Below are 18,488 nucleotides of genomic sequence, written 5' to 3' on the forward strand. Positions count from 1 at the left end.
GAACAATAGTTCATATAGTATAATTTTTTTTTATAACCTAATTTTCTAACTTCGTCGAACTATATCTAAAATCCCACCCGCCCATGAAGAGGTAAATCGAGTTAATCTAGATTCAATACTCAACATTAAATTATACACTTATATGCATAATGAGTCCAATGCAAACACTATGCTAAGGGCATATAGAAAAGCCGGGTAAACTTGAGGATACATGATAAAATGAAATGAAAAGGCATCACCGGACTAGTTTAGTTTATTCGACCGATCACCCTAAAGTCTTGCTCCAACGGCAGTGTAGGGTTTAAATCCCACTAGAGACCTAGAGGTCATTAAGAGATCTGGACCGATCAGAGGTGACAAAGATCCCTTGTGTGGCGAGTGTACAGGCAAGAAGTGGAAAACTTAATGTATCAACAAAAAGAAAAACAAAACAAAACAAAACAAAACGAAACAAAACAAAAAAACCAAGGTGCTATTAAGTAGCAACGTTACACAAATAAAATAATAAGTTAATAGCAACTAGGGTCCTTCGAGTATAGTGGCACCATCATGTTTAGTCCTAAACATTCAATTTAACCAGTCGTGATTCTTCAACTTTCAAATTTAGTTTAAATAAGAACAAAGAAGGACCAGATATGGTTAAATTGAAAGTTTATGACTAAACAGGGCAGTACCAATGCCACTATACTCGAATGACCACAACTAGTATTGACTCATTAACTCATAAAATAATATAATACTACTAAATTAGAAATTTCCACAATAATTATTGTAATAATTCCAATTTAGAATAAACGGACTCAATTTTGTCAAATTATAAAATATAGTAATCTCTTATTACTTTTAGTATTTAGGAGTTCAATTTTTATTTATTTTGGATAATAATAAAAAAATGTAGTCACTACTATCTTGTTTAATAACCAACAAACTACACATGATAGGTAAACCGCACTAAAAAGGTCTTATATGACGAGCTCAACCAAAGCGTTAGACAAATAACAAAATTTACACATCCCTTACTATTTTTAGTGATTCGACATTGTTACAATTTCAGCTTGAAAACTTCTCTCAAACGGTATAGAGTTTAAATATTTAATTAAGGCGAAACCACGGATAAAACGAAAATGATAAATGTGCTCCTAAAAGTAAAAAATAGAAAATAATCTCACGTAAAATATGTAATACGGAGTATTATTTTAGAGTATGTGTACATTTACTCGGTAGAATAGTAGCGACAAGATTCACTGGAAACCGGCAAGATGGTGTCATTCATTATATATATCTCTCAATAGATCTGAGTGAAACAATATACTTGAATGAACTGTTGTGCTTGTTACATAATAATGATACAATTCATCAAATTAGTAAATAAACCATCAAAATTGGATGCGTAGCTATTACACAAACTATCTCACCTAAAACAAAAATATTACACACATCATGTACATGTACAAATAGATGCAACATTACATGCATTCCACATTTCACCCAAATAAAACATAACTACTCTGGTGCACAAGGAACTTACAGGCCACAGAACCGAGGGGTGAAGCGTGAGAGCACACAGCTTTGGCAGTTGAGTGTGTCACAGAATCGAGGGGTGAGGTGTGAGGGCGGGCAGCTTTGGTGGTTGGGTGTCGTGAGAAATCTCTTCTGCCTTAAGATGATATCGGCTCGTAAGGATATGATAGCCAAGGGTGTTTTAGAGCCTCTGTAGCCGAGGGACGCTTCTTTGGGTTTATTTCTAAGAGATGAGTCAAAAAGTCAATGAAGCATTGATCCCCGACTGGTAATCGATGGCGCAAGGATGTTTTCTTGGGAATCAAGTACTCCAGTCTGTTGGTTTCCTGAAAAAATTATGTGCCAAAAATAAATAAACAATGAATAAGTAACTCATGCATTTGAGGACAATTGACGTGGATAATATATATATCGAATTTCATCGACAAATTAACTTGGGCAAGACATATATAGTTACTAAGCCTGAAAAATAGACACCTTCCCATCAATTGGGTAGAGATAAAATAGTAGTATCCTCCAAAACAATTCTCAGCAAATAAATTTATCCCTGAAGATGAGGCCGTAGAACAGGTTGTAACTTTAGTAGGGCCTAATTTGACATGAATATAAAAGGAATACATTGGAGGGTACAAGAGGTACTTTACCTGATTCCGTTCATACAACATGTGGTTTTTGGTGAAATATTTGTACATATCCCTTCCTTTGGCAAGCATCTCTTGCTCAATCGGACCTATAATACCAATCACCCGAGCAAGCAAAGTGGCTGGAGAATCATTCTGGAAAAGGACCTGCAAACCCAGAGAACACAAAAGAGTCTCACATTCTGCTCCAGGATCCAAACCAAACAATTAAGTCACATGTCCAATGTGCCTTTTGAGAAAGTATTAAGTATCATATATGGCATTCACTATCAACAATGTAATTGCATCTGTTATAAACAAGTCAAAAGGACAAATGATATTAACAAGAACATGGACAAATGATATCAACAAGTCAAAAGGATAAATGATATTTATGACCAATGACTAAATAGTTAACCAAAAACATAAAGCATACATCAACTTAGCTTCACCTACATTCATCCCCCAACCACACACACAATAAAAGCAAAAGAATGTTGGTTTACAATCTATATGCAATCAAAAGGAACTTACGTTGCCAGTACAAAGTTCTGCCAATATGCAGCCAAGTGACCAGATATCAATCTTTTTACCATATGGAAGTCCCAAGATCACTTCAGGTGCACGGTATGATCTAGATTGAACATACGAACATAGGTGATCTGTTTCAAAACAACTGCTTCCAAGGTCAATGACCTTCACTTCACATCTACTGTAGCTTTTTACCAAAATATTCTCAGGTTTCAAATCACAATGTATAAGTCCAAGGCTGTGCAGGAATTGGAGTGCCTCCAAACACTGAATCGTAATTGACTGCAGATGAGATTAATAAGCAAGTCAGAACCAACAGAAACATAATGCAGTATCCATAAGGAGATAGCTATGGAAGAAACCTGTAGTCTTGGCATCGTAAAGTAAACTTCCCCTCCAGATTCTCTATTAAATTTATGGAATTCATATAAATTAGCTTTCAGTAGTTCACATACAATCAACAGATGCTCCTGTAAACAGACGTAATGGTTAATACAAAGAAATAGTTCTGACTATTCACTTCAATATGTAACTAGACAGAAAGTTGTAGCACTAGGAAAAGGGTAATTTATTTTAAACAAGTGGGTCTACAATGTTAAAGAGCGTCCAAACCACAATTGACCATCTTCAATATAGCATAAAAGTTTCAATAAAAAGCATTATCTAAATTATTACATGAAAAGCTATATTGTATATTTATATGTTTCCACAGAGAGAAAAAAAAAAAAGTAAAGAACTATTCTAGGCTGCTTGCAAAACTCTTATCAAATTTATCATTTATTGGCTTAACTTAGTATCTGGTCTAAGAAAGCAAGACTTTCATGCACGTCCATATAAAATCTTTCCAGCACTAAATATGAGCATCAACAAATCTAAGTGCTTGGGTTTGTGTGCCCATGTGCAATTAAATAATTTGAGGGTGATTTATGCAGAGAATTAATGACATGGATATTGCTTAATAGTTGCAACTACATCTACATACACAATATCATGAAAGAAGTAAAATATCTGAAGAAAAATATATCAAGATAAAGCACAATTTCACTTACTCTGTAATAGAAGTAATCATACAACCGAAGTATATGGTACTTATCAGCAGGATCATGTTTGTTGACAAACTTGAGGAGCTTTATTTCATCAAGGCTCTGATCAAAGAAATCTTTGTTGTTCTTTATAATCTTCACACATACATCCATGCCAGTATGAAGGTCATGAGCTTGGATGGCTTTGCTGAATGCAGCAGATCCAAGATACTCGGTAACATGATAGCGCCCAGCTATCACTGAATTTAGAACAACATGAAAATTTTTGTCCTCCTCAAAACCAGTTCTGAACCAAGGAAAGAGTTCCAGTAAGCAAAACAGGTTTAATTTATTCCTTCTAGACAGCTCAGAGACACTATGGGAAATTTCAATATCAGGTAAAAATGCCTAAGAATAAATAGACAACAATGTTTTCTTGAGAGGCTAATATAAAAGTGTACACAGTTAACATACGGTAGGGTGCTACATTGCTGCACTTGATCTAGTTGAGTTTATCAACTCAAAGCTAGTAAATGTATGCACATAAACAGTCGATTGGCAAGTTAAGTGCCTAAATGTGTCAAGAGAAGTGGCTATTAAACAAGCATATGCTCTCCCTTAATAGCATGTCAATTTATTACATTCCAATGGTTCAAACCAGCCACATAACAGGCCATCATTTTTTGCTGTTGAAATCATTTTCCAGGTCCTTATCGTCATAGAATCTTTTACTGATTTGTCTAACCTAATAATCTTCAATCTTACATGAACAAGCTAAAGACTTTACGGCACTCATGGTTGAAAAAATCGCTAGGCGCCCTGGGGGCGCCTAGGGGCCCGGGTATTTATTTTTTTATTTTTTATTTTTTAAAAATTTGTTTAAAATTTTTTAAGACTAATAATTATAAACTATTTAATACTTTTAAATAGTTAATACTAAAATATTACGGAGTAAATATTAAACCTAAAAACATCTAGAGTTTGAACAATTTAGGGTTATTTCGCTCAAAACGATGTCGTTATGAGTGAAATAACCCGTTTATAAAAAAAAATAAAAATAAATAGATAAACAATAGCTAATCGGCCAACTAGGCAACCTAGTCAGTGTCTAGGACTACGCTGTTAGCACCTAAGCGGCCTAGCGGCCGACCGCCTACACCACCGATTATGGTGATACGCTAGGCGGCCGGGCGGTGCCTAGGCGGGATTTTTGCAACACTGACGGCACTAGAATGGAGACCACTGCCATCTTCAAGATCAAGTACCAAAAACATTGAATTAATGCAAGTATTTGCTACAGATAACAGTATTATAGTACGGTTTTCTCAACTTCTGAGCTTTGACCGAACTCCTTAATTATGCTTTTTCCTTCAACCCTCTTCAGTTATGTTTTTTTCCTGAATTTCATTATGCTGGAAAAATTTCATGCTAATAAACCAACTTTTCATTAGCAACAAGAAATACTAGTAATGACGCTAAGTCAGTAATTGATCAGATAAAGTGTCAATATTCAGATTTCAGCGGCCTAATGTGTTGGCAAAGGAGTTTGGACTATTTATTTATTTGAGTTTATAGTAAATGGTATCTAGTAAAAGGTATCTAGTAAAAAAAACTGAATCAATGTTCAGACAATCAACGTTAGTACAAAGAACCTAAAATATTAAATTCACAGTAATTAAAATGATCAAATAGGAAAAAGAAAACACCTGTTTTTCCTGTGCACAATTTTGAGATCGAAGGTTTCAAATTCCTCCTCCTGTGCTTTTATCTGCTTCACTTGTTCCTGTACAGCCACTACTTCTTCATCCTCCAATGATGCCCCCAGATCGTCTTCTCTTGCACTTACTTGGGTATCATGTTCTTCCTTCACATGGTCATGTTCAGTATAACCATCATAATTTGAAAGTGATGAAGGGCTAGAATTTGCAGATCCAGTAGCATTTGCATTATTTTCATATCTTGAGATCTTGACAGGTGATGACTCACTACTCTTTCGCTTCCATGGAACAAGCATGTCATCATTTTTCACCAAACAATCATCAATATCCTCAGCTATTGCTGATTTTATCTCATTTGACCATATAGATTTTCCAGAGTTAGTCTGAACCAACTGTCCATCTCTAGGCGGGGGAAATGAAAATCCCCCATCCAGGTGACTCTTTGTCCTGTCAAGACATGTTATAAACTTGTCAGAACTGCGATTAGCTGCTTTCTTATCTCCATTTGATCTCTCAGAATAAGTCTTATCTGAGTCATGCAGCACATGTTTGGACCCACCAATACCAACATAATTATTACCGAAATACTCTATGTCCCCGTCAATACTCCCTCCAATCAGGCTTTCCCGAACTTCACTGCCAATATCAGCAACATCACTGTTAATTCCAACACCAATGGATCTAACTGACCCATGTTGATCATCATCCAAGCAAATCTGATCTAAATGAGACCTTGCACATTCATTTAAGATTTTTTCATCCTCTAGCATGGCTAGTTCATTTGCTTGTGTAACAAAGCCCTGCCATACAGGCTCTGCACGAATCAAATTTAGTTCATCCTCATCCATCAAGTGTCCATCATATTGAGCAGTGAAGCCATCATGATCAGCTCTCCTGTATATTTCAGTTGCTGACAACCCTGTGGAATCATCTGCAAGCCTAACTCCATCCACAGTTTTTGACTTGATATACTGCTCACCTGAAAAGTAAGAATCTTCTTCTGCAAATGATTGGTCATCTTCTTCTCTGTTTTGACTTCTTTGAGGGTCAGGTACACTCCCATGTCCCGTTCCCTTCTCAGTATCACTTGGATAATCAATTTCATGAGACAAAAACCAGGTCTCATCTTCAATAGGTTGCCTAGTGTAGCCTACATCATCATCATCATCGTATTCATCAGAGTCCCAATATTCAGTTGGATAGTCAACTGGTTCACTAAGTCCACCAATAGTTGCAAAACCAGAAACAAGATCAGAAGAGTCCTCAACAATGCCCTGACTCACAGAGAGCAAACTACCTCCCACAAATCTTTTCCCACCTGGACCATAATTTGAATGATATTGTTAACACATTGTCAACAAGGAAACTGAAAGTAAATAATGAAAAAAATGTTGTTATTCCCGGAAACCAAACGTGAGATAAGCCCAGAAGGCCAGAATATATATAGAAATAGAGAGATTGCCGCTTGTCTCTAAACCTATCATTGACTAATACACTATTCTTCAGTAACTCTGACTATTTACAGTCATATGTTAGTTATGAAACTAAGACCCCCTTTAAAAGTCCATGACCTTTGAGTTTCTAGCATGAAAAATTGACACAACATTTCAGTTTTCAAACAGTAAATATAATCCAAAATCCAATTGGTGGTGATGCCATACTAAAGTCTAAGTCCTAACTGTGAAGGTAATGACTTGGGAGCATAATCTAATACTCTAGAAGGTCATCTCTACTTTTGAAGCCAAGAAGGTTCTACTCAAATCCAGATATCACACACAGTTTACTAATTCTAAAATCATTAGAACTTTTCACTGCAGCATTTTGTTAGCCATTTATCAGTCTATCCTTGTGATAAATATAATGGAGTAGCCCTACAGAATCCAGAAGGTCAACCCCTAAAGTGCCCAAATAAAGAATGAAAACAACTGTGCATAAATCCAAATAATAAAATAGCAGCATGAATTATAAATATAACATGCAGGCCAAATACTGGGCTGTATCAGAAAACATAAGAGCCAAAGTTAGAAGCTGTAGGAGCAAACCTGAAGTGTTAATTTCTTGTCCTACAGGAACATCCAGAAATGATCCGATAAGATAGGTTTTATCGGTACTAGAAATACTCAAGTCATTTCCATCTCGTTCAAACTTTTCTACCCATTGAATATTAAACGGCTTCTCTTCTGATTTGAGTCTAACAGGTGGTAATCTAGGTAGCTCTTCCTTTTGGTTCTCTGATCCAAGTGGAAGGCCAAAGCCAGAAAGATCCTTTGGCTCACTTCCATGTGCTCTCACAAAGTACAAAGCTCTTCCAATTTCATCCACTTGCTCTTTGATAGCTGCCTTAATGTCAGTAATCTCTGGTTTTCTCTTCTCTTCATTTTTATCACCAATTACAATTTTATGGTCATAACTCGTTGATACATCTTCCTTTGAGAATGGGAAAACAGTTTTCATCAAGCAGTCATTCCATGAGTTATCAGCAAAAGCATCTTTGGAATAACTACCAATTTGCTTGTGCCACTGATCACCTTCCTTCAGTTCACTATTTTGATTTTTCTCCCGCACTATTTCCATTTTGGTTTTACCAGAATTTCCAGGTGATGATGTTCTCCTCTCATTATAGGAACTACTAACTTCCCCAGAGTTTTCAGAAGCATTACCACTATTGTGGAACTCACCTGGATTAGGCATTGTCTTTCCATAAACAATAGGTCCAATATTGGGATTATATTTCCGCGAGTACAAATCAAATGCAGTATCCTTTGAACTGTTAAAACCGAAATTCTTCTCACTCGTCCCAACTGATTCATTAACTTTGCTTTGTTCCCCTACATTAGCACCATTCTTCCCTTTGCAATCTGGCCCATTCCTCCCAGCTCCACACTCTATCTCACTAATTATAAGCTCCTTTGAGATCTCCTCAATGCTCCTAAAACTCATATCCTTTCCAACTTCCTCATTCTTATGATAATCCTTCCTCAGATTCTCCCCAGAGATTTTCCGCCCATTTGCTTCTTCCAATGGTTGGTTCAACTCCTTGTCCTCAACAGCAGGTTTGTGAAGAACTCCATTCGAATCCGTGTGATTACTCAGCTCACAAAGCAATGCAGCCTCTGCCCTAGCAAACTTGTTCTTTCTTAAAAATTCTAGAATCGCATCTACTGAGCTCAGGTCCCCCATTTATACAAACAAAATTGTAATTCAGTACAAGCAGTATTTTACTAAACCTGAAAATTTAACCAGAAAAAAAAATAGCAAATATTAGAACACAAACCTATTTGATGAATAAGTCCAAAGAGCTATCATACACAGTGAAATGTCTCATATACAGAGTACCAGCAAAGTGTTCGGATCCCAACGAAAACAAAAATTAAATATTTGAAGAAAAAAATCGAGGAAACCATTCAGCACAACCCTAGATCTCCATTCTCTTCCAAACCCTAGAAAACCAAACCAGCAGCTTGAAAAAGCAGGAAAATTCGGGAAAAGAAATGGAGATTCAAAAAACCACAAAAAGCTAAAAGCTCACGAGTTGGAAAATGGCGACTCACAGATCAAATGGAGGGGTTCAACATCTCCGAAACCAAAGCAGCCCCGAATTGATAGCATCACCAAAGCAGTGAAACACAGCACCCAAATTAAAGGAGATGAAAACTCAAGATTCTTGGCCTCCCAAACACGACCTTATTAAAACTTCAGACACAGCAAATCACGAATTACTGAATGACAGACAGCATTTCGATCCTGATTTTGAATTTCTCTTTCCGTTTTGAAATTATTGATTTCCCCTTTGGGTTTTGGTTTAGTTTTCTCTTTCGCTGGGCCTGCAGAAATTATAGCCGTTCTGGCCTGGCATGGGGTCGAATTCGAATATTTGTATTTTTTGATTAATAAATCCAATTATTATATTCATATTCTTGTATTTAATTAAAACAATAATAAATTAGTAATATTATCTCGTGACTTTGGGAAGAACGCAACCAGTATTTTAAAATTCGGACCAATTCCGCTCGTATGAGAAGATATAAGTTACTCAAACTGTTTATTTTGTAATTATAAAATTTTAAATTTAATTTTTAGTGAAAATGACTTATTCACTTTCTCGATTTGAGTCGATTAGCTATGAGTAATAATATAATTATACAAATTTTTATATTTAGTTATTTATTATTCATGAATTAATGAACACAATTAAGTACTGCCACGTAAGGAGTTATACATTAGGAGATGAATTCAATATGAGAGAGTAGCATCACTCATACAAATTTTTATATTTATTTATTTATTATTCATGAATTAATGGACCCAATCAAATAGTGTCACGTACTTACGCATTAGGAGATGAATTCAATATGAGAGAGTAGCATCACTCAGAAAATTTTTCGATACTCTATTTTCGTTGTTTCCATTTAAAAAATGAGAATTTTAAGATATTTTGGTAATATCAAGTAATTACAAGGAAAAGAAAAAGATTTTGTGATTTTTTTTCAAAATTTTTTCACTATATATTACTATTTTGTATACTTAATATTTTGTATCAACAATATTTTGTATCAACAAATCTATTTTTATATTTAAATGTCATATTAAGTATAGAAGTACACTGTACACATTTACAAATTTTATAATAAAATAAATTGTTAAAAAATGTGAACAAATAAAATTTGATTTTATTTCCAAATAATAGACATAAAAATTAAATGAATTGAAAAGGTTTCCTCTCACGTGCTTTGTTTTTATTATATCATCCTTTTATTATTGTTTTTTTTTTTTTTGAAAGGTTCTTTAGAAGATTGATAGGTTTTAATTCAATAATTGGTAGTTTGGTACCTCAGTTTAGTTGAATGTGAATTGACATTTCAAAACTCTTATATTTGAAGCCATTCCTCTTATCCCATAAACAATTTCAAATATTCAAATTAGTACAGTGTTCTTCCGTTTTGAAGTTTTAATCAAACGTCACCTTACAATGTTTAAGAGCATTTCAAAAAGTTAAAAATGTTGGTCCTAGTGGTTTGAGTTAGGCTATCTTTATCTGTAAATCCCTCTAACTTTAAAAAATGAATCTCATTTCTACATCACCTAATTCGCAATTCATTTAATATTCATACTACATCTCTACAAATCAAATCCATTTCTAAAAGTGCACTACAATATCACATCACTTTCAAACATTAATAAATAAATAAAATAAAATAAGAAAACAAAGCAAAATAAGTATTAAAAAAAAAAGGTACAAAAGATGCCGCAAGTTTGTACAAATTGCAAATTTGCAATCCAACTAAGCGTTAAAAAGTAAATAAATGTTTCAAAAAAATGTCATGTTAGCTTGTCAATCCCTTCTTTGCAGGGATTATGGCTAGGTGTGTTCAATCGGTTAACCACCAAACCGTTTTAAACAAAATTTTTAAAAATTTAACCGTTAATCAAACTGAACTTTGTCTTACCGAATTAGTCGAACTGAATTTTTTTTTTTTTGGTTAATCGGTCAGTTAACCGATTAACCGAACTTTTTTAAGCTAAAGTTTGAAATCCTAAAATTAATACCTATAATAATTAAGTCTATTAAAATAAACATATAATAATAAATCCATAAGAAAATATACAAAAATAATACCATAACAACACTAATTAAAGAAAATATATATTTAAAATTTTGGTTAACCAAAATTTTGAACCGAATTAACCTTTAACCGAAATTTTAAAAAACCTTTAACTATTAACCGAACTGAAAAAGTTCAGTTAAAAAACGGTTAACCGAACTTTGTCAATTCGGTCGGTTAACAGAAAAATTACCGAAATTTGCACACTCCTAATAATGGCAGTCTTACATGTCTAAAGGGATGAATAGACATGTATACATTTTTAAAAAATTTACATTTCAAAAACCCTTGGTTCAAGTAACTTGAACGAGAAGTTAACATAAAATAAATTTTATCAAAGATAAATGCAATGAAAAAATTATTACCCCTTTTTATTAGGCATTGTTTGTTCTTTTTAAACCTTTATAAACCTTTACAAGGTGTTTGGTTGAACATAATTGAGTTGTAATTGAATTGTAATTTAATGTATTGAAATCCTCAATTACATTGTTTGATTGGAGAGAATTGCAATTTCATCCGTTTGTGAGGAAATTGCAATTCAATGCTTGTAGGAAAGAGAATATAGAATAAATGACAAAAGTATCATTGGTAATTTTTATTTTTATTATTAGGCAAAGGCATTTTAGTATTTATACGACTTTTTTCCTTCCCATTCCCAATAAATTCTATTCTCACCTACCAAACAATTTAATTTAAATTCTTACATTATTCATATCTTATTTTTTCCCACTAAATTGCAATTCCTTTCATTCTTAATCCCTTCATCCCACCCAAACACCACCCAAACACCCCATTAGGATTGATTGGTAAATGCTGGAAAGTAAGTGCAGAATGTAACACTTTACTATTAAGAGTTAACTATCCATATCAACCCTTAGTAAACTTTTGGACTTGACTTCTCTTAATGTCAATCATTTGTTCAAATAAAACTAACTATTTGGTTAGTTTTACTTTTTGGGCACTTACTTTATGGCCAAGGTTGATCCTTCAACATTTCGACCATTTAATTTTTCAGTCATCAGTCTTCATTTTCTCGAACCTCAGCTTTTTGGATCCTTAACTCTCGAAGAATGACTTTTTGGGATTGTTATACTGTGGACCAGGGTCCACAATGCATTTTGAACCCTGGTCTGAAACGACGCTATATTGTTACGGATCTCATCACAGTTTTTTTTAAAACAAAAATATAACTATAATTTGAACAACAACAAAAACAGTGACGAAGAAGCAAGAACAAAGAATACACAAAAGTTCATCAAATCACAAAAACACACACGACAAAAGGCAACATTGTGAAATTTGAAAAACATGGAATATAAGATATAATACTTGGCATATTCTGTGTATCCTAACATTCGAATGTACAAACACATACAACCTGTGTTACTAACATGAATACACAGAACGGTTGTCTAGAATACACAGAATGTCTTCATAAAATACACAGAATATTGACACAAAATACACAGAACTCATTCTCCTAACATTTGAATGCACAAACATATCACAACCTGTGTTACTAACTAGAACGGTTGCCTAGAATACATAGAATGTCTTCGCAGAATACACAAAATATATTGACACAAAATACACAGAACTCATCCTTCTAACATTCAAATGCACAAACACATCACAATCTGTGTTACTAACATGAATACACAGAACGGTTGTCAAGAATACACAGAATGTCTTCATAGAATACACAGAATATTGACACAAAATACACAGAACTCATCCTTCTAAACATTCGAATGCACAAACGCATCACAACCTGTGTTACTAACATAAATACACAAAACAGATATCTAGAATACACAGAATATTGACACAAAATAACAGAAGTCATCCACCTAACATTTTGGTCCACGATATAAATTGTCGACTTTTTGAAAGTTATTGCTACTACCTTCCGAGACTTAACCATCATAAGGCTACTTTCCGAATTTGATTTACTTTCATATTAGTAAAGTTCGCTCTGAAAGTTGGCTTTTCGGATTTACATTTTAAAAAAAAATATCGCAAGTCTATACTAATCTTGTAAAACATGATTAATTGAATCAAATTTTTATTTGTGTTCATTTGAATCATTGTAACATATGTATGGTGTATCCATATGCCCATTAGCAAATATCATCTAGGTTTCAAGTTGCATGGAAATATTTTATCTAAGATTCAAATTTTATGAATGGAGCAATAAATATTTAAAATGCTATCTCAAATAAAATTCAACAGTACCAAACATTGGATAGGACAATGATGCATCTGCAAGGGTTTAAAAAGAAAAATACCCTTCCAAATTATACAATCGAGCATGCATCAAATTATACAAGACAAGATGGTAAAAAGATGCAAATAAACACACCTCATACAAGATGGTAAAGATATGCAATTAAACACACAACTCATACAAGATGATAAAGATACACAATTGAACATAGGAAAAATAGGTTTTGTCACTACAAATCCAAATGTGATGAAAAAATATAATCCAAGAAATAATGGTCCTGGCAAACATCAAATCTTCAATATTATGTTCTTTTTTTTTTTTGGGGTTCTTTTACCAGACTGGGAGGAAGTAATTGGTCCTCCCTATTGACAATTTTACAGTCTCCAGAATGACAATCCCTTACACAAGTTATATGGATAGAATTAAATTCCAAAGGGGAAAGTTTTACTGAAAGATGATTGGGAAGTTTTACTGAAACTTTTACCAGCTTTAGAGGAACCCTCCATCACTCCACTTAGTGTCTGATTTTCCATTGTATCCAACATGCTTATTATCATGTGCACTCTGGTAAAAGTCATCATCTTTTGCGTCATCCCAGCCTGCCCAGCTATCGTTATTAGCTGCACTTGTTTCTTTTGTATTGTTGCCTTTAGTATCCCAACTGTCCCATGAACCGGAGTTGACAGAATTGAACTGTCGACCGGATGAAGACTGACCACCTCCTCCCTCGGAAGAGTTCCAACCTTTAGAGTTGTGATTAAAGTCCTGATAATAGCCATTCTGTTGACTTTCATTTCGTTGCCAGCTATCATTTTTCCAGTTCCCATTGTCCTCCTTAGTATATTCTTCAACCTTCTGTGAAGCTAATGCCAATACCCCTTTCATGATCCCCCAGGTTCTTTGACCAATCTCAGTTGTTTTTGCCGTGACTACATTCACTGTTTCATTCACCTTAGTGTCATAACCACCATCTTTCACCTGTAAAAGTACAATAAGACATGCATTTTATTAAGTGCCAACGAACTCAAGATCATAGCAACTATTTTCCATAAAAGACACATTAACAACTCATGGGTTGAAAATCTTAAGATGGATAGCAGGTTTTGATAGAATTTCACATGGACAAAAGATTGTCAGCAGGTAGCCTCACACTACAAGAACAAGAACTCAATAAACTGTATCAACTTATTGACCAATATAGGTATGCACTCCACAAACTCTCATAGCATGTTTGATTCACAAAATGGAAATAGAGAGAATAAGAATTGAGAAGGAATGGATAAGAAAAGGAATGATATTCATACTTTGGTTCATAGAATAGAATAGAGAATGAATTATGTTCTTATGTTTGGTTTGTTAAGTCATTGAGAAAAATAGATATTACTATATTAATATGACCAAAATACTCATAACACCTGAAAAACAATCTTCCTTAATTAATACGGAGTACTTTAAAAAATATTAATTTACTAATTTTCTGAAATGTCAAAACAAATTTTTATATTTGTGTATCAAAAATGCAAACACATAGACATAATTAAATGAACAATTTTGAAAGGGTATTTTGTCCAATAATTTTGTTCTATTCCTTAAATAATAAGAATAACTCTTCCCATGGTGTAAGATAGGAAGCACTATTTAGAAGGGGAACGATGGTTCCGTTGAAATTAATTCCATGCTTTAAAATCTCATCCAAATCCACAATGGACCTCGAGTGAAATTGCCATTTAACAAACTATGCATGCAGTCAAGAAGATGGTTTCACTCTCACACAAGTAAAACTCAATAGTCTGGATCAACTTATTGACCTATTACCAAGTATGCCATTTTAAATTGACTTTGGGTTCCATTCAAATATTGACTTTTATACACCACATAAACTTATTGACCTATTAAGTTTGATATTTTAAGTTGACTTAGGGTTCCATACAAATATTGACTTTTATACAACATAGAAACTTATTGGCCTATTACCAAGTATGCCCTCCACAAAGTTTCAAACAGATAGTCTCACAAACAGAAAAAGTCAATACAATGTAGCAAACTCTCAAGGAGATAGTCTCACACACAGACACACTCGTGCACATGTAAACAACTCAAAAAAATGTATCAACTTATTCACCAATATAATCATTTTTTTGTCTCCACATCTATTTATGTCATGACAGTCAAGAATGGTTGACCTGTAAAATTTACCAGTAGGAAATTATTCCAACACTATTAGCATGAACAAATTGGGGAAAAAAAAAGAGAAAAAGAAAGATGAAGTATGACATTTTTAGTTGACTTAGGGGTTCCATACAAATACAGACTTTGATACAACATAGAAGACATTAAAATAAGCCACTGGGTAAAACATTATCCCGAAAAGAACTAATAACAGCTACTTTTTTTAGTGTCAATCGATGTTCCTCAGAAAATGATACTGTAAATACTAACTACATCTTTTTTTCAGGGGGAAGGGAGGCAGAGTGGAACTTTTTTGCCTTGTAATGGTGATGACAAGTCAACAGCTAAAGGTGAACGTAATTCAGATTGAATTTAAAACTGAAACTTGAACTGATGATGTGAAATCAGGTAATCTGAATTCAATGAGGTTCAAATTGCAGGGAGCAGATTATCCACCTAAATACAGAAATTGAAATAAATCTTGGATGATCAAAACTAAAACCCCAAAAGATTCTCAGGTATCCATAATTTCCAATCTGATGTGCACTAAAACTGCAAAAAAACATTCTTCTATGTCCCAACTGTACTTACCTCCTCACACAGATCCAATATATATATATTTATTCTCTAATTTCACTTAATACCATATATTACTCCACAAATAAGCAAAACATGAATATTATATGCCAATAGTATATCCCAAAATCAGAACTAATCTTGAGAACCAAAGTGCAAGCTGATAACAAAAGTATATGTCAAGTAGATGAGAAGAAAATCAGTATACCTTTGAAGCTATCTCCTTTGTCCCTGCTTGAACCACATTAGCAGCCGATTGGGCAGCCGAAGCAGCTACCATGGATAATCTACCAAACCCCTGCAGAATCCATACAACATTCAAATCAGCAATCAAAGAAGCACTTTACTGCATAAGCAATAAAAAAAAAAAAAAAACAGATCTCTTATTTCCCAAAGCACCTGAGAAACAGCTGAAAGCACATCGCCTTGGGGATTATTATTATAATTATTATTCCTGGGCATCGGGGGAGGGTTTGATCCAAACCCTACATACTTCCCTCCTTGTGATGGCGGGAGACCCTCAGGCCTGGACTCATTCTCCGCCATTTTCCTAGCGAAAAAGTTATCCTTATTGGCGGCTGAGGCCTCCAGCTGCGCTCGATAGATATCCTCAGTTGACCTAGACCTAGCCGGTGCACTACCGCTTCCTCCACCACTCCTGAAATCCCCCACCGTCTGGTTCCTCCGAATATTATTATTGCTATGATTCCCGTTACTAAACCCTCCATCGTCATCCCAACTGTCCCAACTCGAATTCCCACCAACGTTCCCATTCCTACTCCCACCACCGCTCAAAGGCGGCTTACTACTGCTATTACCAGCGCCGCCTTTGAGCGTTTCCTTGACTACAGGTGGATCTCGCCAGGGCTTCCCGTCGGCTAGGGCTTGGATCCTGTCCCGATAAACCGATGCTGCCTTAGTGTTGTACTTGGTGACGATATCGGTCTCTTTCGGGATTCCGTACTGAGAGATGAAGGAATTGAAGTTGTCGTTTCCCCCAAGCTCCATTTTTCGGAGCTGGATCTCGGACCAGGAGTCCATAGTGACGGATCGGACAAAGGAGATGTGGACTCCGAGGCCGCGGTGCTTGCCGGAGCACTCCAAGCACATGAACACTCCGTAGGAGACGGAGGCCCATTGAGGGTTCTTCTGGGAACAGTCGACGCAGATCTTGTTCCCTGGCTGCGATTGTAAATCTCGGAGACGCCGCGATGCCGCCATTCTCTTCTACCTAACAAAATTCGGATCAGATCCGATTCAATCCGGCCTCCCTTCTCGAAAATCGAATTAAAAACAAAAAATTGAGATTCAGAAAGGAAGGAAGAAATATGTGTTGATCAGATCAGAGGAGTCCACGTCCAGATGGGTTGGGCTGAGTTGGGACTTGAGAAGAGAGAATGGCCGACACTGTCAAAATTGACGGCTGGTGGACATACAAATTGAGCTGCACAAAAAAGGAAACCAAATCTTTTCATTCCCATATTTCGGCAAATTATCGTGTAGACCATAGTCCACACAATACTATATGGAACGGATTATTTTTGTATAGTGATGTACGGAAAGATAAAATAGAAATAAAATCTCCGAGCGTTGGTCTCGAAGGATGACAAATTGAAAGTTCAAGTTACAGGTGAATTAACAAGAACCTTCAAACTTATCACTAACGGGTTTCAAGGGAAGCATTAAGTAACAAAGTATACGAGAGCAAAGAGTGCAAAAGTAAATGAAAGTAAGCAAAGTAGAAATCAAGTAGAGAGAAAACTGGTGTTGGATTGCTCCTTCGTTGCAATGTGCACCCTAGTGTCTAGAAGAGGAGTTGTGAGAGTGTGAATCTTGCATTTCAAGAGAAGTGTTTAGCAATGTCATAGCCATTTCGGGCTCTATGGTCTATCATAGGGTTATGTAGCACCCGAGTGTCAAGTGTCGACATGCCCTTATGAGTTATTTTTTCACAAACACTTAGTCTGCACTTCTTCCCGAGCTATGTTCTCTCGGATTTAAGGCGGGGATTGAAAATAGAATCAAAGTTACCTCACACTAACAATCTCTTGTCTAGAGTAATGAATCCTAAGAGGCTACTCATGAAGTTGGGCTTCACTCCAAGAATACAATACAAATCATCTACTCCAACATGAAAATGCACAATCTCCACAATCACAACTACTCCAAACAATTAATTCAACATCACACTTAGCACAATTGCAACAAATTCATAATCCAAACCCTAGAGATTTAGCTACTCATGTTCTTGAATTATAAACACAAGTATTGCAATGGAAAATATAAATTGAAAAGAGTTACCAATCTTCAAATCAAAGTGGACTACAATCAACAATTGACAAGAAATTGCTTCTAAATCAAAGGTGTTGTACTATTGTCAAGACCTCCAAGCTAGATCCTCATTCTTCTTCTTGATCTAAGAGTGCTCTTGAGGGCTAAAATATATAAATAGACAAATAAAATTCTAGAAAATGATCTCCCCCCCCCCCCCCCCCCCCCCA

The 18,488-nt window shown here is 35.1% G+C and overlaps 2 protein-coding genes across 3 annotated transcripts; both read right to left on the reverse strand.

Moving 5' to 3' along the window:
- Positions 1–1,240: 1,240 nt before the first annotated feature.
- Positions 1,241–9,241, reverse strand: LOC116029407. 2 transcript variants are annotated; one of them, XM_031271397.1, is made up of 8 exons: positions 8,964–9,241; positions 7,455–8,639; positions 5,401–6,730; positions 3,722–4,001; positions 3,035–3,142; positions 2,676–2,954; positions 2,166–2,309; positions 1,241–1,847 (listed from the first exon to the last, which is right to left on the reverse strand). In XM_031271397.1, the coding sequence occupies exons 2-8, from the start codon at positions 8,590–8,592 to the stop codon at positions 1,659–1,661; spliced, it is 3,468 nt and encodes a 1,155-aa protein (XP_031127257.1). In that variant the 5' UTR covers positions 8,593–8,639; positions 8,964–9,241; the 3' UTR covers positions 1,241–1,658. The 2 variants fall into 2 exon arrangements, with proteins under 2 accessions (XP_031127257.1, XP_031127258.1); XM_031271398.1 differs by having other exon boundaries at positions 8,942–9,241.
- Positions 9,242–13,383: 4,142 nt separating this feature from the next.
- Positions 13,384–17,419, reverse strand: LOC116029952 (ADP-ribosylation factor GTPase-activating protein AGD7-like). Its single transcript, XM_031272005.1, has 3 exons — positions 16,387–17,419; positions 16,196–16,285; positions 13,384–14,220 (listed from the first exon to the last, which is right to left on the reverse strand). Exons 1-3 carry the CDS (start codon positions 17,206–17,208, stop codon positions 13,732–13,734), a joined length of 1,401 nt encoding a protein of 466 aa, XP_031127865.1. The 5' UTR covers positions 17,209–17,419; the 3' UTR covers positions 13,384–13,731.
- Positions 17,420–18,488: the final 1,069 nt, after the last annotated feature.

Source organism: Ipomoea triloba, chromosome 9, assembly GCF_003576645.1.
Source record: "Ipomoea triloba cultivar NCNSP0323 chromosome 9, ASM357664v1".
NCBI classification, from domain to species: Eukaryota; Viridiplantae; Streptophyta; class Magnoliopsida; order Solanales; family Convolvulaceae; genus Ipomoea; species Ipomoea triloba.